Source organism: Nipponia nippon, unplaced genomic scaffold (genome assembly GCF_047370975.1).
Source record: "Nipponia nippon isolate SJK-2023a ecotype South Korea unplaced genomic scaffold, ASM4737097v1 scaffold_33, whole genome shotgun sequence".
Lineage (NCBI taxonomy): Eukaryota > Metazoa > Chordata > Aves > Pelecaniformes > Threskiornithidae > Nipponia > Nipponia nippon.
Window position 1 is genome coordinate 1,567,129 of NW_028262351.1, and position 25,457 is coordinate 1,592,585.

The window sequence follows — 25,457 nt, forward strand, 5'->3', positions numbered from 1 at the left end:
CTTGGGAAGAAGCAAGATATAAATAAGGCTAAATAAAGGAAAGAATAGAAAGTAATAAATTCAACTTCACTTCTTATGGAAAAGAGACTCTAAGGTAATGTGCATGGCAAAATTAATATAATGAAAGATGACTTTTACAAGTGGATCCACTATTACTTAGCTAGAATAGTAATTACCGCCTTTATGCTTGGTTAGTCCATTAGCTTTTTTTCTGGTAAGGGAAGGCAGCGATGGTGTTACATCCCCACCATGGTTTTGTTAGTCTGTGTATGCAGTAAGTCTGTTTCTGTGGATAAGCGAGATGACTGACTTGTGCTTGTAAAATGGATCTCAGTGCTTCTTGAGGAGGAAGAATAATGGACTTCTTAGGGGGAAGAATTTGTACAGCCTGCTTTCTTTGTCCACTGGTAAACTCAGGAGTGGCATGGGTGAATTGTTTTGGAGGTGGCAGCCCTCTATGGGTTTTCAGCTTTTGTGGGAGCTGCTCGGGGAGTGTTTATATGTACCCAGTGTAATGTGTGTGCATAAACCTGTTAAGCTGAGAGAGAAAAAGAAGAAAAATGGTGCTGAAGAGAACAATTTCTGATCTATATTTTAGTCTTTTTGTGGGATAGGAAGGAAGATGGGGAGACTGCCAGAAATAGGTGTTGAACTGGGTTGATTATCCCAGTGGGTCTAATATTGTGGAAGACGTGGTTTAGGAAATTCTGACTTAGAAGCTTGATCAATAGGCAGTTATGAAGATGACTTGTGAATGAGTGATCTTTCTGTCAGAACAGAAAGAAAAGGCAGATATGTGGAAGAAGTGTTACATTTGTGTACTCTTGGGATGTGTGGGAAGGAGCAATTAAACAAACATGTACAAACACACATGCTCTTTTGGGAAACAGAATATTGTCTGTTGGTGGAAAGAGAGAGGGAGGAGGAGTTACCATTGGGTAGTCTGCCCTCTGAATGTTTTTGTATCTCTTGTCTGAGTAGGGAGCCCAGGGGTGGGAAAGCTCCTGTTGGCATCTCCAGTGCTTTAACACTGGGCATTTCTACTTTTTTTTGCCTTTCTGTGTGTTTTAAGGCATATTGAAGTGTCTTCTGATGAAGGTGTTCTCATGTACAAAGAAGAGGTTGGGGAGTTATTCTAAGCTGCAGATAATGTTCACTATTTATTTTTAAACCAAGCAATTTTTAAGGAGTCTTAAAAGGTTAAATGATTTAATAACTATTGAACCTGTGGAGGCTTTTTGACCAGGTGATCTAAGTCATAATTATACTCTTCCCATTAGCCTTTCATTACCATTTCTTTGCTATAAGAGTGGTGAGGCACTGGAACAGGTTGCCCAGAGAAATTGTGGATGCCCTCTCCCTGGAAGTGTTCAAGACCAGGTTGGATGGGGCTTTGAGCAACCTGGTCTAGTGGAAGGTGTCCCTGCCCATGTCAGAGGTGTTGGAACTAGATGATCTTTAAGGTCCCTTCCAACCCAAACCATTCTATGATTTTCTAATTTTTCAATGCATTATATTTTTAACAAAGAAAAGTTAATAAAGCATAAATGTCAGGGGTTTTAGTAATGTTTGAGATTTGGGAATTATTACCCTTCCCAAGAGCAGCTTCTTCTGTTTCTTTGTTTCATCTCCCCCCCAAGTCTGTCTTCACTACCCACATAAAAATAATTTACTGTATTTTCATTTCAAGTTTCCCTGGTCTAAAATACAGCTTCCAAACAAATCTAATCTATATTATACGAGCTGCATAATATATTCATTTCTTGCAAATGAAAAGAAAGATTTGTTTTGGTTTGGTTTTGTCAAACTTGTGACAGAAAGTGAGATAAATTAGCCCCTTTTTATTTAGCTTTTACAAAAGCTGTTTGCTCTTTTTACTGAATTTAGTAAATAGCGTAAGTCAACAGTAATACTTATACGTAAGCAGGCAGAACTTTATTTCTGTGCCCCAAGTAAGAGGCAGAAATTCCTTAAATTCTAGAAATTGATTTGCAAGAGCACACCTGAGTAAACTCTGCAATGTGAGTGTAGAAACTGTAGAAATATTGCAAGCCTGACTACATGTTTCTCTCAATTTCAAATGTTTGTTTTTACAAATGAGACTTACTGTATTGGTGATGACAACTTAAGCAGTAACAATTTCACACTGATATCTTCTTCCCATGCCACAAAGTGAGCCCCATGCTTTCATAAAAAACCAAAAAAAACCCAAACAAAAGCAGCATTAAAAAAAAAAAAGACCATCTGAAAGTGAATGAGTGTCCTGCTCTATCCCAGCTGAAACCAGGACACTTGGAGATATTCAAAAGCCATCTGGATGTGGTCCTGGGCAACCAGCTCCAGGTGGCCTTGCTTGAGTAGGGGGTTGACCCAGATGACCTCCAGAGGTCCCTGCCAACCTCAACTATTCTGTGACTTAAGTTTACCCCATTGTGGGCTGGGGCCTTCATGTCAAATCTGAAGTATTGAAGATTACATCTGCCCAGTTAATTTTGTATAAATGTGAACCAATTGTGCATGCTTTTTGTTTGATGTTTTGAAGAATGCAGTTCACTGTATTGTTACTAAGTAGTTAATGGTTTAGCAGTCTATAAGCGTGATACTACGTTTTGTAAAAGGAATCAAGCCTTGACAATATGAATCCTCAGATCAGCCCTTTCCTTTTATTTCTCACGAAAGAAATAGTGTCAGCTCTTTTACGTGATGATAGGAGTTATGTATTAGCAAAGAGAGGAATTATTGCATTTTATTGGAATCCAGCTAACAACTAATTTGAATTTGAGAGAATTTTTCAAAATGATACTAATGTAAGTATATAGAAACAAAGATTTTGGTAACCAAAAGTAACATTAAAAGATGTAGTGGCATTTTATAGCCTTTGTAAACAGATGGTTGGCTTTCCATTGAAAAGCAATCAAGTCTGTGCTTCAGATTATGTTCCTGTCAACTTGAGGGGATAAATAACTCAGATTTTATTTTTATAGTTTTATGAGAGATTAAAATATATAATTACACTGCTGTGATAATCTTCCTTCTAAGCGCAACAGTGTGGATTATTTTATAGTCAATTACTTAAGCACAGTGATGGAATATTTAACTTTATCATTATATATGCAGTTTTAAAAATAGCTATTTGTTTTATCATTTTGGCCTAGAATTTCTTGTTACTCCATTTGCAGTTTTTGTTTCATACTTTAAATGGTACTGCTTTCCTTATTAGGATTTGATAAGACGTTATTTTCTTTTAAAAATAAAACATGTGACGGCATATTTCTGTCCTGCTGACTCCATCCTGAACTACATGCCAGCCACATACACACTCTAGCGTATAGTATTTGGGAAGTATTAAGTTAGAGCAAAAATAAAACTTTTTGTCAGATAAAGTGGGGTTCTGTTAAATTCTTTTTCAACAACTTTAAACAATCCTACCCAGTTATAGGTAATACCTGGTAATACTAGCTTCCCCAGAGGTCCTGTCAGTCCTGCAGTCCCCAGCTACTATAGCATGCTCCATTTTTTTTAACCACTGTTAGAAGCCATAAATATATTTTGATACCCAACCAAATATTTAATGCATGAAAATACCTTCTACTCAGAGCTGTCTGATTTTTATTTTCAGTCAACAAAGCAGAAGAGCAAGCACGTCTCCAAAAGTTTAAATACCCTCTCTGCTACATTTCTAGCAGGGCTACTTAGTTTTTGCAAGCATTCCTGACTGACTAGCTGGTGCTTCCTGTTAGTTACTCTTTTCAGTTGCTCAGAACTTTTGAGGCTTTAACCATGCCAGTGAAGTTTACCTTCTCAATGTCTAGAATTTGTAATTAAAAGCATTAGCTAAAACAGATGCAGGGTTTATGACAAACTGGGCTTGGGGAAAAAGTTGTTTTTACCATTATTTTAAAAATCTTTGTAATAACTTTAACAGTATAATTTGGTAATAGAAAAGTACGTCTTCCATCCTCCTGGATTTTCCTGACTTACAAGTTAAGGGCACTTATATTGATTCAGGCTTTATTTTGCTGGGCTAAATATGTCAAGTTCTAGGATGGGATAGATATTTTGTTCCCTTGATCAATCTGGATTATTCCTACATGTGTAGTAGAGCATAGTGTACAAATCTCTACATGGTAGAGCCAGCCTGAAGCAGTGACTTCTGCAGAGAATGCTGCAGTGTCTTGCTCACTGAGGTGTAAAGGAAGAAGAGGAGAATAGAAACTTCATCTTCTTCAAAAGAAGAGGAAGAAGGAAGCTGCAGGAGTGAGGAAGATAGACCTTGAAGAGAAACTTGATGCAGACATGGTGGCTGATGGAAATTTTCTGAAACTCTAGTCTGTACAGAGATGGGTGCCCAGGGCTAAAGAAACTGAGGAGTTGGTTTTTTTTTTTTGTTTGTTTTCCCCCCCTATCAGTTGCCACAGGCCATTATGTTCCTGTTCTCTTCTCATGCCTCCAGGTTCAGGCTCATGTCCTCTGGCCTCTTGTGCCAGCCATCAGGCACTGCACTGCAGGGAGGATGTGTGCTGAGTCACCCCTGGGGGTGATGCATCCTCATCTGCTCTGCATAAATTCTCTGTGGTGGCAAACATCCAGCGTAGGAGAATTAAGCTACTGCCATCTCACAGACGTGTACCAAATGGGAACAAAGACCCCCACAAGTTTATAACTTAAATTCCAATAGGTTTAATGCAAAAAGTCTTTCACATCTGGAAAATTGCCTACTATATTTCAAGTCCTTTCTCCAAAACATGAAAGCACCAGAGCCTTTGAAAAAAATGGTTTTGTAAACTTAAGAACTGCGAAACATTGTTCACCTCATTCTTGAAGGCAGAAGAATTACTTTTGCTGAAAAGAAATTTTCAGTGAGAAAATCTTTTTGAAAAGAAGAAATAATCTGAACAGAAATCTTTTCTATAAAAGTTCAGCACAACAGTTTAAAATAAAGACACTATGCAGATTAAACCATATAAACTATTAAACTAGTATGAAAATATCTGAAAGAAATGGATTTTTTTTTTAAAGAGGAGAAAGGTAATGAGGAGTCTTTAAATATACTAAATTCCATAATGAGTGTCTCTAAATATACGAAAGGTTTCTGTAGAAATGAATTATTTGTATTCACTGTGTGTAGTACAAGAAATAAGACATAAATTGCAATAAAATGTTGGATGCTGGAAAAAAATCTGTATGTAAGGATCATTAAATACCAAAAAAGATTACTTACAAATGTATATATGTCTTTGCTGATTGCCATCCTTTAAAATAGGTCAGATAGTATCTGTTAGATGTAACATAAAGGCCTAATACAAGCCTTGGGGGTAAATATGACCTGCATAACCTCATAGAATCATTAAGGTTGGAAAAGACCTTTAAGATAATCAAGTCCAACTGTTAACCTATCACTGCCAAGTCCACCACTAAACCATGTCCTCAAGCACCATGTCTACCTGTCTTTTAAATACCTCCAGGGATGGAGACTCAACCACTTCCCTGGGCAGCCTGTTCCAATGCCTGACTACCCTTTCGGTGAAGAAATTTTTCCTAATATCCAGTCTAAATCTCCCCTGGCACAGCTTGAGGCTGTTTCCTCTCGTCCTATCACTTGTAACTAGGGAGAAGAGACTGACCCCCACCTCACTACAGCCTCCTTTCAGGTAGTTGTAGAGAGCAATAAGGTCTCCCCGTCAGCCTCCTCTTCTCCAGACTAAACAACCCCAGTTCCCTCAGCTGCTCCTCATAAGACTTGTTGTCGAGACCCTTCACCAACTTCGTTGCCCTTCTTTGGACACGCTCCAGCACCTCGATGTCCTTCTTGTAGTGAGGGGCCCAAAACGGTATTCGAGGTGCGGCCTCACCAGTGCCAAATACAGGGGCACTATCACCTCCCTGGTCATGCTGGCCGCACTGTTCCTGATGGAAGCCAGGATGCCATTGGCCCTCTTGGCCACCTGAGCACGCTGCTGGCTCATGTTCAGCTGGCTGTCAACCAACACCCCCAGGTCCTTTTCCACCAGCCAGCTCTCCAGCCACTCCTCCCCAAGCCTGTAGCATTGCATGGGGTTGTTGTGACCCAAGTGTAGGACCTGGCACTTAGCCTTGTTGAACCTCATACAGTTGGCCTCGGCCCAACGATCCAGCCTGTCCAGGTCCCTCTGCAGGGCCTTCCTGCCCTCCAGCAGATTGACACTTCCACCCACCTTGGTGTCGTCTGCAAACTTACTGAGGGGGCACTCAATGTCTTCATCCAGATCATCAGTGAAGATATTGAACAGGACCGGCCCCAGTACTGAGCCCTGGGGAACACCACTCGTGACCGGTCGCCAACTGGATTTGACTCCATTCACCACCACTCTCTGGGCTTGGTCGTCCAGCCAGTTTTTTACCCAGCACAGAGTGCAGTTATCCAAGCCGTGAGCAGCCAGCTTCTCCAGGAGACTGCTGTGGGAGACAGTGTCAAAGGCCTTACTAAAGTCCAGGTAGACAACATCCACAGCCTTTCCCTCATCCACCAAGCGGGTCACCTTGTCATAGAAGGATATGAGGTTAGTCAAGCAGGACCTCCCTTTCATAAACCCATGCTGGCTGGGCCTGATCCCCTGGTTGTCCCACATGTGCCGTGTGATGGCACTCAGGATGATCTGCTCCATGACCTTCCCTGGCACCGAGGTCAGGCTGACAGGCCTGTAGTTCCCCGGATCCTCCTTACGACCCTTCTTGTAGAGGGGCATCACATTAGCTAACTTCCAGTCATCTGGGACCTCCCCGGTTGACCAGGACTGCTGGGTAAATGATGGAGAATGTCTTAGCAAGCTCCTCTGCCAGCTCCGTCAGTATCCTCGGGTGGATCCCATCTGGCCCCATGGACTTGTGAGCATTCAGGTGGAGGAGCTGGTTGCTGACTGTTACCTCTTGGATTATTGGGGCTTTATTCTGCTTCCTATCTCCATCTCCCAGCTCAGGGGCCTGAATACTCTGAGGATAACCAGTCTGACTATTAAAGACTGAGGCAAAGGCGGCATTAAGTACCTCAGCCTTTTCCTCATCCTTTGTGGCAATGTTTCCCTCCGCATCCAACAAAGGATGGAGATTCTCCTTGGCCCTCCTTTTGTTGCTGATATAATTGGAAAAACATTTTTTGTTATCTTTAACTGCAGTGGCCTGTTTAAGTTTTAGCTGGGCTTTGGCCCTTCTAATCTTCTCCCTGCATAACCTAACAACATCCTTGTAGTCTTCCTGAGTCGCCTGCCCCTTCTTCCAAAGGTGGTAAGCTCTCCTTTTTTTCTTGAGTTCCAGCCAAAGCTCTCTGTTCAGCCAGGCCGGTCTTCTCCCCTGCCGGCTCGTGTTTTGGCACATGGGGATGGCCTGCTCCTGCACCTTTAAGTTTTCCTTCTTGAATAACATCCAGCCTTCCTGGACTCCTTTGCCCTTCAGGACTGCCTCCCAAGGGACTCTCTCAACCAGGCTCCTAAACAGGTTAAAGTCTGCCCTCCAGAAGTCCAAGGCAGCAGTTCTCCTGACCCCCCTCCTTACTTCTCCAAGAATCGATAACTCTCATCATTTCATGATCACTGTGCCCAAGAGGACCTCCGAACGCCACATCACCCACCAGTCCTTCTCTGTTCGTAAACAGCAGGTCCAGCGGGGCACCTCCCCTGGTTGGCTCCCTCACCAGCTGTGTCAGGAAGTTATCTATCTTCCACACACTCCAGGAACCTCCTAGACTGCTTCCTCTCTGCTGTGTTGTATTTCCAGCAGATATCTGGTAAGTTGAAGTCTCTCACGAGAACAAGGGCTAGCGATTGTGAGACTTCAGCCAGATGCTTGTAGAATGCTTCATCTGTTTCCTCATCCTGGTTGGGTGGTCTATAACAGACTCCCACCAGGATATCTGCCTTGTTGGCCTTCCCTCTGATCTTTACCCATAAACACTCAACCTTATCATTACCGTTGTTGAGTTCTAGACAGTCAAAACACTCTGTAACGTACAAGGCTACCCCACCACCTCTCCTTCCTTGCCTATCCCTTCTGAAGAGCTTATAGCCATCCATTGCAGCACTCCAGTTGTGCGAGTCATCCCACCATGTTTCCGTGATGGCGACTACATCATAGTTTTCCTGCTGCGCAATGGCTTCCAGCTCCTCCTGTTTGTTGCCCATGCTGCGTGCATTGGTGTAAATGCACTTCAGTTGGGCTGTTGATCTCTTCTCCAACACAGGCATGCTACCCCTAGGCTCATCCCTAGCAAGCCTGGTTTTATCCCCTTCCCCCTTTGAATCTAGTTTAAAGCTCTCTCAGTGAGGCCTGCTAGCTCCTGAGCTAGAATCCTTTTCGCCCTTTGTGACAGGTGAACCCCATCTGTCTCCAGCAGTCCTGGTGCAATGTAAACTGCTCCATGATTGAAAAACCCAAAATTCCACCTCTGGCACCAGCCTCTGAGCCACATGTTAATGAGATGGGTCTTCCTGTTCCTTTCCGTATTCCTCCCTGCTACTGAAGGGATGGAGGAAAACACTACCTGCGCTCCTGATCCTTCAAGTAATCGCCCCAGTTCTCTGAAATCCCTTTTGATCATCTTTGGACTTCTCTCGGCTACCTCATTGCTGCCAACCTGAACAACCAATAGCGGGTAATAATTGGATGGTTGTACCAGCCTAGGGAGCTTCCTGGTAATGTCTCTTATCCCTGTCTTATGTCTTATGATCCCTTACCTTTTTTAGAGGGTCACTGCATAGTGACAATTACTAGGTCCATGTGTTATAAAAACATGTTATATAAAGTGTAGTCTGAACAAAACTGCCCTTCACACTTAAAGGCTCTGCAAACCAGCAGAAGAGATTCTGCTCATGGGACAAATGAAGGAGGATGATTGATTGATTGCTGCAGAATACCCTATAGTGAGAAAAAAATATAAAATATTTTAAAAACATAAATTCTTCAAATATTGTAACTTGGCAAGTGAGAACGTCTTGCAGTAGATTTTTATAGTACTCTTCCCTATGGAAGCAAAAGCAAATGTGTGAATACATACTGATTTAAAATCCCATTGTCCTTACATGCAGGGTCTTTGAGACCACAGCTGCCCGTTAAAATGAGGCTAGAACTATCAAGGTTATCTAGTGTCACCACATCTTCCTATAATGCCAGGCAGGAAGTTGGAGTAAGAGAAGGAGATTTACATCTCTATTAGCAGGAGAATTAAAAAGTAGTACTGTTATTTTCTTTTGTCTTAATAGAAATTAATGACTGTGGAAGCAGTTACAGTGGCAACATGAAATTTTATGTGGATAACAGTTCTGCTTTTTTCAGTATTACATTGCTGCTTTAAAACTAATTCCTCTGATCTTTTGCACCACTTAAAATTTATTTATTTTTTATTTATAATAATGTCACATGCAAAATCTTTTTTCTGATAAATAACAAAGATGATTGTTTTATGCGGTATTGTATGAATCAAGACAGCTCAGCTTATTAAATGTTGTCTTAGATTAATCTATATTTGATTATTGTGTTTATCATAGAATCATAGAATCATTTAGGGTGGAAAAGACCTTTAAGATCATCAAGTCCAACTGTTAACCTAGTACTGCTAAGTCCACCACTAAATCATGTCCCTAAAATGTTTAATATGCATGAACATAACTGTATAGACAGGTTTTAATTAGGAGGCCTCTTTCATGGAAAGCTTAAAAGCAGATGGTGTTTGTTTATATTTTTTTTCAACAGAAATACAAAAAAAAAGAGCATTTAGTGTTACTTGTAGCTTATCTATCCCTGGAAATTAAAAGCTAGCAAAGTTGAATAAAATGACACTGTTTTGCAAGAATTAAACTGCACTCCTCCTTCTGTTTAAAGTTCAGCATGCTCCTGTACTTCAGAGCTGGCTGGGGACCAATAATAAAATTTGTTGTTTTTTTTTTCTTGGAGCTGAAAGGCTGCCTATTACAACAGCAGTAATATTGATAGCATAATCAGCATTTCTTAAATCTGATTTGTATCTCTTGTCTGCTGAGTTCAGGTCATATGGAATTCATATATTAATCTGTGCCAGCAGAAGGATGAATTGGCAGTTTCTGTCAATGCAGATGAAAAGTTGTGATTTTTCAAATTAATTTGCATGCTTTGAGTATTTATAAATTACAATAGAATATGGCATTCGATGGTTGTTCGTGTCTTTAAAGTCTTTATATGCAAGTTGCTAGAACTCTTCCCAAATATAATCCAAATCCGTATCATCACTGATTTTCTACCCCACAGGAAGGCTTCTGTATATCATCGTGCAAGAGTTTGGTCACTCGGGTGGCCACTTCCTTAACTGACCATACAGTCATAAATGTGAAATACACACATGCCTGTGTGCACATACACACGAGTCTGAGTAGATAAGGTTGGTCTTGACCTTTTTGCTGTTAATATAACGATAAATCCCACACAGCTGTTATTTTTGGACTAGCATTTTTCCAGTATTGTAGCAATTTCTTCTTATTGCCGAATATCACATCTACTGGATTAGACGGTCGCATTTTTTTATATTTAACAGCTTTTGCTGAGTAGTTGTATTTGCGGAACTTTTCCCAATTGAGCTGAAAGATAGTATCAGTTATACTTAAATAATTGTATTAATACTACATGGTTTATAAGATTATAGGAGTTCTTTCTTAGAGCATCTCTCCAGGCTGGGAGTTTGTTTGTGTGCTTTTGCCTGAACTGGTGTGTTTGCAACCACAAACCTGTTACAGAAACTGCTTATCATGGGGCTAGGATTACTGTATTATTAGGTCTGTATATGAAATGACTACATGCTAATTTAAAAGGAGAAGTATCAGTGATACTTTAAATCCCAGTCATCCCTTTTCTGTATTCCTTTAAACCATATCTGTCTGCTCTTGCCTTCCCATACGTCTGATGATAGGAGAAAAGTGGGATAGAAAACCATCAAAACAAAAATGATTTTATAGAATCATAGAATTATAGGATCGTTAAGGTTGGAAAGGACCTCTGAGATCGAGTCCAATCTGTTAACCTAACTGCCTGGTCCACCTCTAAACCATGTCCCTAAGCACCACATCCACACATTTTTTTATACTTCCAGGGACTGTGATTGAACCACTTCCCTGGGCAGCCTGTTCCAATGCCTAACCACACTCTCCGTGAAGAAATTTATCCTAATATCTGTGGGAAAAAGAGGTGAGCAGCTGGGGACAGGAAAATGGGGGCGCAAATGTCCTCAGAAGAAAAATCTATTTTGCATGTATTTTTGCGAATCCTTGCAAAAAGGGGCATAAATTATGATGAAGGAAAGGTTCGGTTGTTGTTAACTTGGTTGCGAAAAAACGGGCAACAAGCGAACGCAGTGACCACGTTCCAGGTGGAGACTTGGGAGGAGGCAGGAAAAGTGTTATGGGAAGCGGCCACCAGGGGGGACAGCAATGCCACAAGTGTTTTGACGACATGGCGTTTACTGAAAGACTCTTTAGAACAGTTAGAGTCAGACCGAAAGGCTGCAGCTTCTGCTACCGCTCCAGAGCTAACCCCGCAGGGCACGCCAGAAATCTTTTGGACACAACAAATACAGAATGACCGACCACTATTAGTATGCACCTTGTCTCTGCATCATGGAAAACCCCCTCAAATCACAATAAGAGGCATGGTCGACACCGGAGCCGACGTTACCGTTATCTCTGCTCTTCATTGGCCGCAAACATGGCCACTGGTCTCCGCCCACGGTGCCATAGCAGGTATTGGTGGCTCGACGATAGCCAAGCAAAGTGCTAATATTGGCCAAATCATTACTCCTGAGGGTCAAGTAGCATCTACAAAACCTTACATAGTGCTGGCTCCGCTAACTTTATGGGGAAGAGATGTACTAAGTGCCTGGGGGACCACTATTACCACCACTACGTCTACTTCTGCTGCACATTTTTAATAGGGGCCACTGAACAGTGGGCCGAATATCGACCCACACTGAAACTAACCTGGAAAACAGAGGAACCAGTGTGGGTGGACCAGTGGCCCCTGACTACTGAAAAGGCCCAAGCGTTGAAAGATCTAGTGCAGGAGCAACTGGAACAAGGACATATAATACCTACCACTAGCCCTTGGAATACGCCAGTATTTGTTATCAAGAAGAAGAGTGGAAAATGGCGATTACTGCATGACCTCCGGAAAATAAATGAAGTTATGGAGGATATGGGAGCTTTACAGCCTGGGATGCCATCACCAACAATGATTCCTCGCAATTGGAGCATCCTGGTTATGGACCTAAAAGACTGTTTCTTTACCATTCCCCTTGCAAAGGAGGATGCGAAACGCTTTGCCTTCTCTGTGCCAGCAGTCAATCAATCGGAACCCATGCAAAGGTATCATTGGACTGTTCTACCGCAAGGAATGAAAAAGAGCCCAACAATTTGTCAACAATACGTAGCCCGTGCTTTGTCGCCAATTCGGATGCAGTATCCACAATTATTGTGTTACCATTATATGGACGACATTTTAATAGCCGGAAGACCGGAAATCGAGTTACAAGCAGTAGAAAAAGAGATACGATAAGCTTTAAACAGATATGGACTTGAAGTAGCCCCTGAAAAGGTACAAAAAACTGAGCCTTGGAAATATCTGGGCTGGAAAATCTTGCAACAAACAATTGAACCCCAATCGATACAGATTAAGCTGAACATCAAAACCCTAAATGACCTACAAAAAGTGTTAGGAACCATCAACTGCGTCCGGCCATATCTTGGACTGAGAAATGAACAGCTAGCTCCTCTTTTTGAATTGCTAAAAGGAGATAACAACCTTGCATCTGCACGTCAGTTGACGTCTGACGCGCGACAGGCTCTGCAAGAATTCAATCAAGCAATACAAAACCAAAAAGCACACCGTCGCGTAGAAGATCAACCCCTGCAACTTTATATATTCTCCCACAATTACCAAGCCTTAGGATTGTTAAGCCAATGGGTACCCACACTAACAGATCCATTGGTTGTTTTGGAATGGATTTTTCTGTCATACCAGCCCAAAAGGACAATTGTTACTCAGTTAGAAATGCTAGCAGGTATTATCTGTAAAGGGCGAAAGCGTGCGGTCCAATTAACAGGCACAGAAGTACAACATATTTATATACCATTGACAGGGGAATATCTGGAATGGTGCCAAGCAAATAGCCTCCCATTGCAAATAGCATTGGAAGGATTTCCAGGAAAGATAGATATACGTTATCCTGCTCACAAACTCATCCGATTACATTCAGAAGTTCTGATCCAGAGAATACCATTATGTCAAAATTATCCCATAGACGGGCCCACTATCTTTACAGATGGCTCTGCAAAAACCGGAAAAGCTGCCCTTGTGTGGTTTGATAACGAACAATGGCAGGAAAAGGTGTATCATACACAAGGATCTCCACAAGTGGTAGAACTCTATGCAGTGGTACAAGTTTTTACTCTATGGAATAACCAGGCTATAAATCTTGTTTCTGACTCTTTATATGTTTGCAATGTAGTTTGCAGATTAGAAAAAGCATGGCTTAAACATGTCCCGAATGAACACCTGTTTAGCCTGTTTAAACAGTTGTGGCTGTTAATTAATAATAGGCAGCATCCATATTTTGTGATGCACGTACGAAGTCATACTCGGTTACCCGGGTTCATAACAGAAGGAAATGCTAGGGCTGATCATTTAACAGCACCGGTTTGGTCACAACCTATACCGGAAAAAACACAACAAGCAAGGCTCTCTCATGCCTTTTTTCACCAAAACGCAAGGGCATTAAAACGACAATTTGATCTCTCGTGGGGAGAGGCAAAGGAAATTTTGCGTGCCTGCCCAGACTGTCAACAGTTTGCATCTATTCAGGCAACAGGGGTTAACCCACGGGGCCTACAGGCACTTCAGCTTTGGCAATCCGACGTCACCCATATAATGGACTTTGGTCGCTTGAAGAATGTCCATGTTTCTATAGACACTTTATCTGGAGCTGTATGGGCTACTGTGCACAGTGGGGAAAAAAGTAAAGATGTTATTAGACACTGGCTATCAGCCTTTGCTGCCCTTGGTGTCCCTCACCGCATAAAGACAGATAATGGTCCCAGATATGTTAGTAATAAATCTACACAATTTCTTAATCGATGGGGAATTCAACATAGCACTGGAATTCCTCATTCACCACAAGGCCAAGCCATAGTAGAACGCGCACATCGCACTCTCAAATCCATGTTGCAAAAACAAAAAGGGGGAATGCCAGGAGCCACTCCAGCAGACAGACTAAGCAAAGCCGTGTATGTGTTAAACTACCTGAATATGTCTGAAAATAATATTCCTGTTATTATCTCTCATTTTCTGTCTCTTCAATCAAAAGATTTAACAGCCACACCACAGAAGGCCCGAGTTTTTACAAAGTTGCTACAAACAGGTAAATGGGAAGGTCCTTTTGATCTACTAACCTGGGGCAGAGGGTATGCTTGTGTCTCAACGGATGTAGGACCTAAGTGGGTACCTGTAAGGTGCGTAAGACCGTCTCTTGCCAGATAACAAGAACGAACAGCAGAAGACACTGAACTCCGAGAAGACTGATGGGGAATGACTTATCAGATAACTCCGAATTAATCCATAAAGCAATCAAAGATTTGAAGTTAGCAAATTACAAGTCACTGATGGATTTGGTTGGCTGAATCACTTAGTAACAAGTTGGGGAATTGGCAGGTGGATAATGTCTCTAATCAAAATGGGTTTTTTCTTGTTACTAATATTTTGCACTATAACAATGATAGTTTCTTGTCTAGTGTCTTGGGTATAGAAAATGCTATAGAATATGATTAAACAAGCTTTTGTAGTAGAAAAACAAAAAGGGGGAATTGTGGGAATAAATGAGATAGTGTTTTACTTTGATGAGATGCAGCTGTGGCCTTGAGGCTTGTTACAAACAAGTTTGTGAAACTTAGAGGCAGAAAAATAAGGATGAGATTGGATACATCCCTGAAAGAGGAATTCGCGTGCACCAGCTTGAAGAACCAATAAGTAACGCTGAAGAGACGCGTGGACAAAAGACAGTAGCCGATGAAATGGGTTTTGCTTGCTCATGAACACTAGATCATATTATAACAGGGATAGATTGTAAAAATAAATTGTCATTGTCATTGTCGTCTTCTTCACTTGTCTTCACTTGTCTTCACTTGTCTTCGCCTAAACTCACACGCGGAGTCTGTGTTTAATTGCCACAAATATCGAATCTAAATCTCCCCTGGCATAACTTGAGGCCATTTCCTCTCGTCCTATAACTTATTACTTGGGAGAAGAGACTGACCCTCACCTCACTACAACCTCCTTTCAGGTAGTTGTAGAGAGCAATAAGGTCTCCCCTCAGCCTCCTCTTCTCCAGACTAAACAACCCCAGTTCCCTCAGCCACTCCTCATAAGACTTGTGCTCCAGACCCTTCACCAACTTCGTTGCCCTTCTTTGGACACTCTCCAGCATCTTAATGTCTTTCTTATAGTGAGGGGCCCAAAAATGAACACAGTATTCGAGGTGCGGCCTCACCAGGGCCGAGTACAAAGGGACAATCACTTCCCTAGTCCTGCTCGCCACACTATTCCTGATGGAAGCCAGGATGCCATTGGCTGCTGGCTCATATTCAGCCAGCTGTCAACCAACACCCCCAGGTCCTTTTCTGCCAGGCAGCTCTCCAGCCACTCTTCCCCAAGCCTGTAGCGTTGCATGGGGTTGTTGTGACCCAAGTGCAGGACCCGGCACTTAGCCTTGTTGAACCTCATACAGTTGGCCTCAGCCCATGGATCCAGCCTGTCCAGATCCCTCTGTAGGGCCTTCCTACCCTCCAGCAGATCGACACTCCCGGCCAACTTGGTGTCGTTAGCAAACTTCCTGAGGGTGCACTCAATGCCCTCATCCAGATCATCAATGAAGATGTTGAACAGAACTGGCCCCAATACTGAGCCCTGGGGAACACCACTTGTGACCGGCCGCCAACTGGATTTGACTCCATTCACCACCACTCTCTGGGCTTGGCCGTCCAGCCGTCCAGCACAGAGTGCAGTTATCCAAGCCGTGAGCAGCCAGCTTCTCCAGGAGACTGCTGTGGGAGACAGTGTCAAAGGCCTTACTAAAGTCCAGGTAGACAACATCCACAGCCTTTCCCTCATCCACCAAGCGGGTCACCTTGTCATAGAAGGAGATCAGGTTGGTCAAGCAGGATCTTTCCTTCATGAACCCATGCTGACTGGGCCTGATCCCCTGGTTGTCCCACATGTGCCGTGTGATGGCACTCAAGATGATCTGCTCCATGACCTTCCCTGGCACCGAGGTCAGGCTGACAGGCCTGTAGTTCCCCGGATCCTCCTTACGACCCTTCTTGTAGAGGGGCATCACATTAGCTAACTTCCAGTCATCTGGAACCTCCCTGGTTGACCAGGACTGCTGGTAAATGATGGAGAGTGGCTTGGCAAGCTCCTCTGCCAGCTCCCTCAGTATCCTCAGGTGGATCCCATCTGGCCCCAGAGACTTGTGGGCATCCAGTTGGAGTAGCAGGTTGCTAACTGTTACCTCTTTGATAATTGGGGCTTCATTCTGCTTCCTATCTCCATCTCCCAGCTCAGGGGCCTGAATACCCTGAGGATGACTAGCTTGACTATTAAAGACTGAGGCAAAGGCGGCATTAAGTACCTCAGCCTTCTCCTCATCCTTTGTGGCAATGTTTCCCTCCGCATCCAACAAAGGATGGAGATTCTCCTTGGCCCTCCTTTTGTCGCTGATATATTTGTAAAAACATTTTTTGTTATGCTTAACTGCAGTGGCCTTTTAATTACAATATTATTTTTGACATGTGGACTCATATTTGTGCCTTTGTAGCCAGGTACCTGATTTGTTCATGTATTATTGGTACTTTCGGACACTTGTATGCACAGTTGTTTGAGGGTAATGCTGCTATTGAACTTTACAGCTGAGGGAGAATTGTTCCACTAAAGACAGATTGGAGTAAAATCATTTTGTCTTTGCTTGAATGATGTACATAAATTTTTTTCTGTTAGTTTCTGTGATGAAATATGTAGGCTTTAAAGTTTCTAGTCCTTGGTTTTTTCCCTATTCTGTTTCTAGGCAATCTGAAGTTTCCAGGAGTCCTTACACATCTTTCCAATGAACCCTGAAGTATGGAAAGAGGACATTTCCTGGGCAGGAAAGCTACATGAACAGCAGAAGGCAACAAAGACTGAGGCAGTGCAAGCACTGGCAAAAGAAAAAGCTTGCACAAGAATCAGTTCCAGACTATGACTTTGAAAGTGATGTAATTGTGGCAGTCTGTGCTGCCATCGCAGAGAAGGAGAAAGCTCTTTTGGCAGCCAAAACAGTAGTGATTGTTTCTGCTTCAGGCGCAGTAGAGACTTACTGAGAAGGAGATTTGTCGAGCCCGATAGGGCAGCCTTATGGGTTGCCATACTGTTTTAAGAACTAGTGTTATTTATTGTGTTGGGTTTGCTTTGGTTTTGTTTTTTTAAGCAGTGGGGGAGCCTACAAAAGAAAAAGAATTGAAGTTTTTTTTCTTTTGTAAATGGAAAAAGCAATGACCTGAGTTGTTCCTTCATCCATATTTTTGGAGAAGAAAGCCAAAAGTTGATTTTAAAAAATTTTATGTACAAATGTAATGTAAACATGCTTAACTACATTCAAACAACTGCTTTCATGTTACTGTATTTCATAATTTTACAAGTCAATGTCTACATTTTCCCATTAATTAATGAGCTTTTATTTTAACTGTAAAAGAAAAAGGGATTTTTAAAAAACTCTATTTCAGTCCTTATTCATTAACATTTTTTATCTTCCAGTTAGCATGAACTGTTCTCTGTTATCAGAAGTCTTTATTTTTGATTAAGATTACTTTTTCTATGAGGAAGTTTCCTATGAAGCAGAGATGGATTATTATTTTGCGTTTGTGTGATAGACCTGGTATCTGATTTGTAGTCAAATGAAATCAGTAGAAACATTCATATTGCTTTCATAGGTGAATGGGTTAAACACTTTCAGATTAGATGAAAGTAAATGCTATACCAACCAAGCCCCTGAATGCTTAGTTATTATTAAATGTTTTACCAGAAGAAAGAAAATTCAGTTGAGACTGAAACTGGCCTTTGCTTATCTTAAGTACTGTACTACAGACACTACCGAAAGTAAAATGGTGGGAGTTGGAAATAGGTACGTCTGAAGTGTATTGCATTTAGCCTTTCCTTTCCTAGTAAGGCTAATCTGATAAAGGGAATTAATTTGTTTTTCCTAATTATTATGACCTGCCATTTGAAGTATGTTCTTAGTGAACCAATTTTTCAGGACAGCATTGCCTGAGTCTCCCTTTTTATTCTTTTTGGATTTTAGATGCTGTGGTGGGTATTCACACTATGTTAACTTAGAGGCGTAACTTAGGAGATTTGTTTGCCTGGTCTTCATCTTTCTTTAGGGAAAAATGGCTGTTGGTTCCTCATGGGCAATTCAGAGAAACTAAGTCAGGCTGTTTCTTTGATGTGCTCTGGGACTGCACTCTTCTAATTGTCTTGGAGACATAGTAGAGATGGTCGCCTCCTAACTGGACTGGAAAAAACGGTCAACTGAGGAATTCCCGGAGAATTCAGGATTGGGAACACGTCATTTTTACTTGATTTTGATAACGTTTTGCATGACAAAAACATATTGAATAATAGGTTCATAGACAAGTGAAACCATTTGAAATCAATCATCTTTGCATTTTTCATATCTGATTTCTATTTTCAAAATAACACATTTTTAAAGGAAATAATGTTGCTTGAGAAGCATAGTGATTTTTGAAATAGAAAGTGAACTGTAGAAAAATTACTTAGCTCAAATCATACTTTCAGTTGAATATTTTTATTTCTTTAAGAGGACACTTACGGTCTTTGCAGAAATTAATTATCCCTTTCAAAGACGTAATTACCATGTTGTACTTGTATTATTGAGTTTTCATTAATTGTTGCAAGGTTCTTCCTGAATATATTTTTGTATATATGTGAATTTTTAATCTGTGCATGCACGTACACACATACAAAATTACACTTTTTAACATCTCCTGAGTATTCAAAATAATTATAATTACAGTGACTAAAATATATTAAAAAATGTAAAACATCACCATGCTACATTTTTATTTGTTCATTCAATTCAGAAATAGATCTTAAATGCTTACTGAATAGGCATTTGATTAAGATATGGCTGTGACTGCTCACTCAACTCCTGCTTAGATTTTGGCTAACCTAGCTCATGCTAAGGCCTGATGTATGCTGGGAGCAGCGCCATTAGGTCAAAGGGACAGCACCACTTAGGCAGGACAGGTGGCCAGGAAGAGCTTCAGCTCTTTATGCATTTCGGCCATTATGCAGCCATTATCACCTGCAGCTTGCTGTGTCCGGCAGCCATTATCTTTTGTCTGGCAGTTTCCTCAGAATCCACTATGGAAATGGTATAGACCAAACCTCCAAGCTGGAGGGTATAAAACATCATCTTACCCAAAAAGCTTTTGAAGTGGATCCAACAGCAGCTGGACTGCTGAGGCTTTTGTGCTTCCCGGTGTGATACAGGGAATGCTTGCACCGTGATGGAGGAGGAAGGATGAGCACTCTCACCGTCAGCTAGGTAACTAATTCTTTTCTTTTGTTCATAGGTGCACGATATTAAGAGTTACGGGTTACGTTATGAAACCTTATGACTTGACTGGTGAATAAGCAAATTCACATGACTGATAGACTAGTGTCGTGGTTCAACCCCAGCCAGCAACTAGGCACCACACGGGTGCTCACTCACTCCCCCGACCCCAGTGGGATGGGGGAGAGAATTGGAAGGGTGAAAATCTGGGAGTAACCCAGACTGTCTTCCCCATCATATTTTTTATGTGCACTACAGGGACTTTATCCCCTTCTACAGTACGTAAGAGTTTTGACTGGGCAGGGCCAGCTCGATTGGCAGATCCCCTGGTGTTGACTAACCAGGTGGCCTTTGCTAAATGTGTATCCCAATGCTTGAATGTCCCAGCACCCATTGCTCTCAGTGTAGTCTTTAACAGTCCATTGTATCGTTCGATTTTCCTGGAGGCTGGTGCATGACAGGGGATGTGATACACCCACTCAATGCCATGCTCTTTGGCCCAGGTGTCTATGAGGTTGTTTCGGAAATGAGTCCCGTTATCTGACTCAATTCTTTCTGGGGTGCCATGTCGCCATAGGACTTGCTTTTCAAGGCCCAGGATAGTGTTCTGGGCAGTGGCATGGGGCACGGGATATGTTTCCAGCCATCCGGTGGTTGCTTCCACCATTGTAAGCACATGGCGCTTGCCTTGGCAGGTTTGTGGGAGTGTGATATAATCAATCTGCCAGGCCTCCCCATATTGATATTTCAGCCATCGTCCTCCATACCAGAGAGGCTTTAACTGCTTGTCTTGCTTGATGGCAGCGCATGTTTCGCATTCATGGATAACCTGTGCAATAGTGTCCATGGTCAAGTCCACCCCTCGATCACGAGCCCATCTATATGTTGCATCTCTTCCTTGATGGCCTGAGGTGTCATGGGCCCACAGAGCTAGAAATAATTCACCCTTATGTTGCCAGTCCAGGTCCACCTGAGCCACTTCAATCTTAGCAGCCTGATCCACCTGCTGGTTGTTTTGATGTTCTTCAGTGGCCCAACTCTTGGGTATCTGAGCATCTACATGACGTACTTTTACAACCAGGTTCTCTACCTGGGCAGCAATATCTTGGCAAAATGCGGCAGCCCAGATGGGTTTGCCTCTGCTTCCATTGCTGCAACCACCCCCACAGGGCATTTGCCACCACCCATGAGTCAGTATAGAGATAGAGCGCTGGCCACTTTTCTTGTTCAGCAATATCTAAAGCCAGCTGGATGGCTTTCACCTCTGCAAACTGACTCGATTCACCTTCTCCTTCAGCAGTTTCTGCGACTTGTCGTACAGGACTCCATACAGCAGCCTTCCACCTCCAATGCTTCCCCACAAGATGACAAGACCCATCAGTGAACAGGGCATATTGCTTCTCATTTTCTGGCAGTTTATGATACGGTGGGGACTCCTCAGCATGCGTCACCACCTCCTCTGGCGATATTCCGAAATCTTTGCCTTGTGGCCAGTACATGATCACTTCCAAGATTCCTGGTTGACTGGGGTTTCCTATTTGAGCCCGTTGTGTGATCAGTGCGACCCACTTACTCCACGTAGCATCAGTTGCATGATGTGTACAGGGGACCCTCCCTTTGAACATCCAGCCCAGCACCGGCAGTCAGGGTGCCAGGAGGAGCTGTGCTTCAGTACCAATCACTTCCCAAGCAGCTCAAACCCCTTCATATGCTGCCAATATCTCTTTTTCACTTGGAGTATAGCCAGCCTTGGATCCTCTTTATCCCTGACTCTGAAACCCTAGGGGTCGACCTTGAGTCTCCCCTGGTGCTTTCTGCCAGAGGCTCCAGGTAGGGCCATTCTCCCCAGCTGTGGTGTAGAGTACATTTTTTACATCTTGCCCTGCCCAGACTGGCCCAAGGGCTACTGCCTGAACTATCTCCCGTTTAATTTGTTCAAAGGCTTGTCGTAGCTCAGGGCCCCATTTGAAATCTTTCTTCTTCCGGATCACTTGATAGAGAGGGCTTACGATCAAACTGTAATTTGGAATATGCATTCTCCAAAAACCCACAACGCCCAAGAAAGCCTGTGTTTCCTTTTTGCTGGTTGGTGGGGACATGGCTGTTATTTTGTTGACCACATCCATTGGGATCTGACGACGTCCATCTTGCCATTTTATTCCTAAAAACTGGATCTCCTGTGCAGGTCCCTTGACCTTACTTTGTTTTATGGCAAAACTGGCCTCCAGAAGGATTTGGACTACTTCCCTTTCTCAAAAACTGCTGCTGCTGTGTTGCCCCACACGATGATGTCATCAATGTATTGCAGGTGTTCCGGAGCCCCACCCTATTCCAGTGCAGTCTGGATCAGTCCATGGCAAATGGTAGGGCTGTGTTTCCACCCCTGGGGCAGTTGATTCCAGGTGTACTGGATGCCCCTCCAAGTGAAAGCAAACTGTGGCCTGCACTCTGCCGCCAAAGGGATTAAGAAAAAGGCATTAGCGATATCAATTGTGGCATACCACTTGGCTGCCTTTGACTCCAATTCGTATTGAAGTTCTAGCATGTCTGGCACGGCAGCGCTCAGTGGTGGCGTGACTTCGTTCAGGCCCCGATAGTCTACTGTTAGTCTCCACTCTCCATTAGACTTTCGCACTGGCCATATGGGACTGTCAAAAGGTGAGCGAGTCTTGCTGATCACTCCTTGGCTCTCCAGTCGATGAACCAATTTATGGATGGGAATCAGGGAGCCTCGGTTGGTGCAGTATTGCTGCCGGCGTACCATTGTGGTAGGGATTGGCACCTGTTGTTCTTTGACCCTCAGCAACCCCACAACAGAAGGGTCCTTTGAGAGACCAGGCAGGGTAGACAGCTGTTTCATTTCCTCCGTCTCCAAGGCAGCTATGCCAAAAGCCCACCGGTACCCCTTTTGGGTCCTTGAAATACCCTCTCCTGAGGTAGTCTATTCCAAGGATGCACGGAGCCTCTGGGCCAGTCACAATGGGCTGCTTCTGCCACTCATTCCCAGTTAGGCTCACTTTGGCCTCCAATACAGTCAGCTGTTGGGATCCCCCTGTCACTCCAGAAATACAGATAGTTTCTGCCCCTGTATAGCTTGATGGCATGAGGGTACACTGTGCACTGGTGTCTTCTAAAGCCTTATACTCCTGTGGGTCTGATGTGCCAGGCCATCAAATCCACACAGTCCAGCAAACCCGGTTGTCCCTTTCCTCCACCTGGCTGGAGGCAGGGCCCCTCTAGCCCTGGTCACAGTGTTCATTACTCACTTCTTTTAAATACGAGTTAGGAGTTCCTTCATTACAATCAGGAGTAAGATCAGCTCTTCTACCCTGTCTGGGGAACTGCCCACTGGAAACTGGAGCAGCAACTCTCCTGGGAGAACCACCTTTTGTAGTTGGTTTTCCTTGCAACTCATGTACCTGTGCCTCTAGGGTCGAGGTAGATTTTCCATCCCACTTCCTCATATCCCCTCCATGGTCATGCAGGTAAAACCACAGGGTGCCCTGTGGTGTGTATCCACTATATCCTCTGTCTTGAGCAGAAGAACGCTGACTCCTAATAGCTGAGATACTGGTCCATACAGGTGGAAAGTAGGACCTATCCTCTTTGAGTTGCTGGAATTCCCAGGACAGTTTCTCCATAGCCGAGACGAGGGAGGAAGAGAGACTTAGTATTGCCGGAGTTGGCCAGCCAATTCATCCACCGTTTGTCCCTCTCCGTCTTCACAGGTCACTTTTGCCATTGAGTTGGCATATGATGCTGATGCGCTCCGTACCAACTTCCGCCACATGGGTCGTGTGCACCTGACTTCATCTGGATCTTTGGATAACTGCTCGTTGTTCAAGTCATCATAAATCACCTCCAGCACAGCTAATTCCCTCAGGTACTGGATACCTCTCTCCATGGTGGTCCACTTGCCTGGGTGACATATAACATCTTCCTTGAAGGGATACCTTTCCTTCATGCCTGCCAGGAGTCGCCTCCAGAGGCTGAGGGCTTGTGCCCCTTTTCCAATGGCTTTGTCAATGCCCCCTTCCCTAGAAAGGGATCCCAGCTGCTTGGCTTCCCTACCCTCTAATTCTGGGCTACTGGCCCCATTATCCCAGCATCACGGCAGCCAGGTGATAATGTGTTTGCCTGGACAACAGCTGCAATCTTTTCGCATATCTTGCAGCTCACTCAGGGATAGGGACCAGGTGGTTTCCCTCTCGTTTATGAGTTCTGCCTCTTACTCCTCCTGTTCTAGTGATGGCCCTTCTTCAGAGTAGTCTACCTCATCCACTTCTTCCCTTAGTAGGGGAAGAGTTTCTTCCCTTTCTAAACGATCTGACTTCTGCTTCCAATATTTCTTCTTGTGTATAGGGGCGACTGATACCGGCACGGGTTGGTTCTCTGGTTCAGCTGCAGTGCATGTTGCAGGGCTTGGAGTAGCTGTAGTGCCTGTCGCTGGGGTTGGAGTAATCTCAATGCCTGCCGCCAGGGTTAGAGTAGCTACAATGCCTGTCGCGGGGGTTGGAGTAACTGCAGTGCCTGTTGTTTTGTCATCAGATCCAGAGGCCTTCTCTTCCCCTTGAGGGTACTGAATAGTGTTGAACAGGGCTCGGTAGGCATGGGCCAAGCCCCAGCACGTTGCAGCGATTTGTGTCTCTCTGGAATTGCCAGGGTGACAGCATACTTTTTCCAAATATTCTACTAGTTTTTCAGGATTCTGCACTTGTTCAGGGGTGAAGTTCCAAAACACTGGAGGTGCCCACTGCCCTAGGTACTTGCCCATACTATCCCACAAACCCTGCCACTCATAACTATCCAGCCTTGGGGCAGATCTCTGGGTTCTTTTAATTAGTTGTTTAACCTTAAACAAGACCTGAAACATATTCAGGAGATGTAGCAATAGGAACATGCTAGTTTGAACATCCCAAGGATATTCAAAATTCTCAAGCGCTATTGTAACTAGCCTGAAGGAGAAGGGGAAGGTGAAGGAGTGGGGGAAAGTGTCCCCCCTTGTCTCTCCCATAATTTGGCTCTCTGAGGAGAAAAGGTAAAGAGTGTAATTATTAATAGTTTCCGAGAGATGGTTCCCGAAGTACGGAGATGACGGCAATGCTGAGTACAAATACCAGATTAGTCTCACGACTAGTAATTTTATCATACCATAAGCCAGTGTTAGCCAGTATAGCAAAATTATAACCTTAATCCAGCCCCCAGAGGTGATAAACAGCACAACAGGGAGCATATACAACAAGTAAGGTGTTACATAACACAACTCTGAGAACAAGCACAACAACTCTGAGAGCAAATAAATCAACATCGCGACCAGTGACTATTAACCTAATAATGAATACTTATAACAAATTTGTTTTAACACTCTCTGGTCAGATCTGTCATTATCTCAACCCTTCGAGCCCCACGTTGGGCACCAAAAAGACTGTTGTGGTTTAACCCATCAGGCAGCTAAACACCACAAAGCCGTTTGCTCACTGCCCCCCAGTGGGATGGGGGAGAGAATCGAAAAAAAAAAAAAAAAAGGTAAAACTCGTGGGTTGGGATAAAGATAATTTAATAGGACAGAAAAAAAAGGAAAATAATAATAATGACAAAAGAATATACAAAACAAGTGTTTTGTATTAATTTCTGATATGCATGCTGGAGCCCATCTCCCTGACATAAGGGTACAGTAGCATTCTTTAACTGCTCATAACTTCATGAAGTTTACAGTATTTGTGAGACAAATAAGTGTTCCCTTTTTGGAACTTTTTTCCTTCTAATGAAGTAACATCTGTTGAAAAAAAAAGTCATGTTTCCAGAAAGC

General features: G+C 43.2%; 1 protein-coding gene across 24 annotated transcripts in view; it reads left to right on the plus strand.

Annotated features, from left to right (window-relative positions):
• LOC104019864 (5'-AMP-activated protein kinase catalytic subunit alpha-1) overlaps window positions 1-25,457 on the plus strand; it is a 112,381-nt gene that overhangs the window by 49,432 nt on the left and 37,492 nt on the right. For 6 of the 24 annotated variants that reach the window (XM_087770836.1, XM_087770830.1, XM_087770831.1 and 3 more), the window contains one exon: window positions 14,351-15,810. The exons of 4 other annotated variants lie outside the window; for them this stretch is intronic. In XM_087770836.1, the coding sequence (XP_087626962.1) occupies window positions 14,351-14,523 (173 nt within the window). In that variant the 3' untranslated portion in view covers window positions 14,524-15,810. 14 more of the 24 variants (XM_087770837.1, XM_087770829.1, XM_087770828.1 and 11 more) reach the window with 12 other exon arrangements.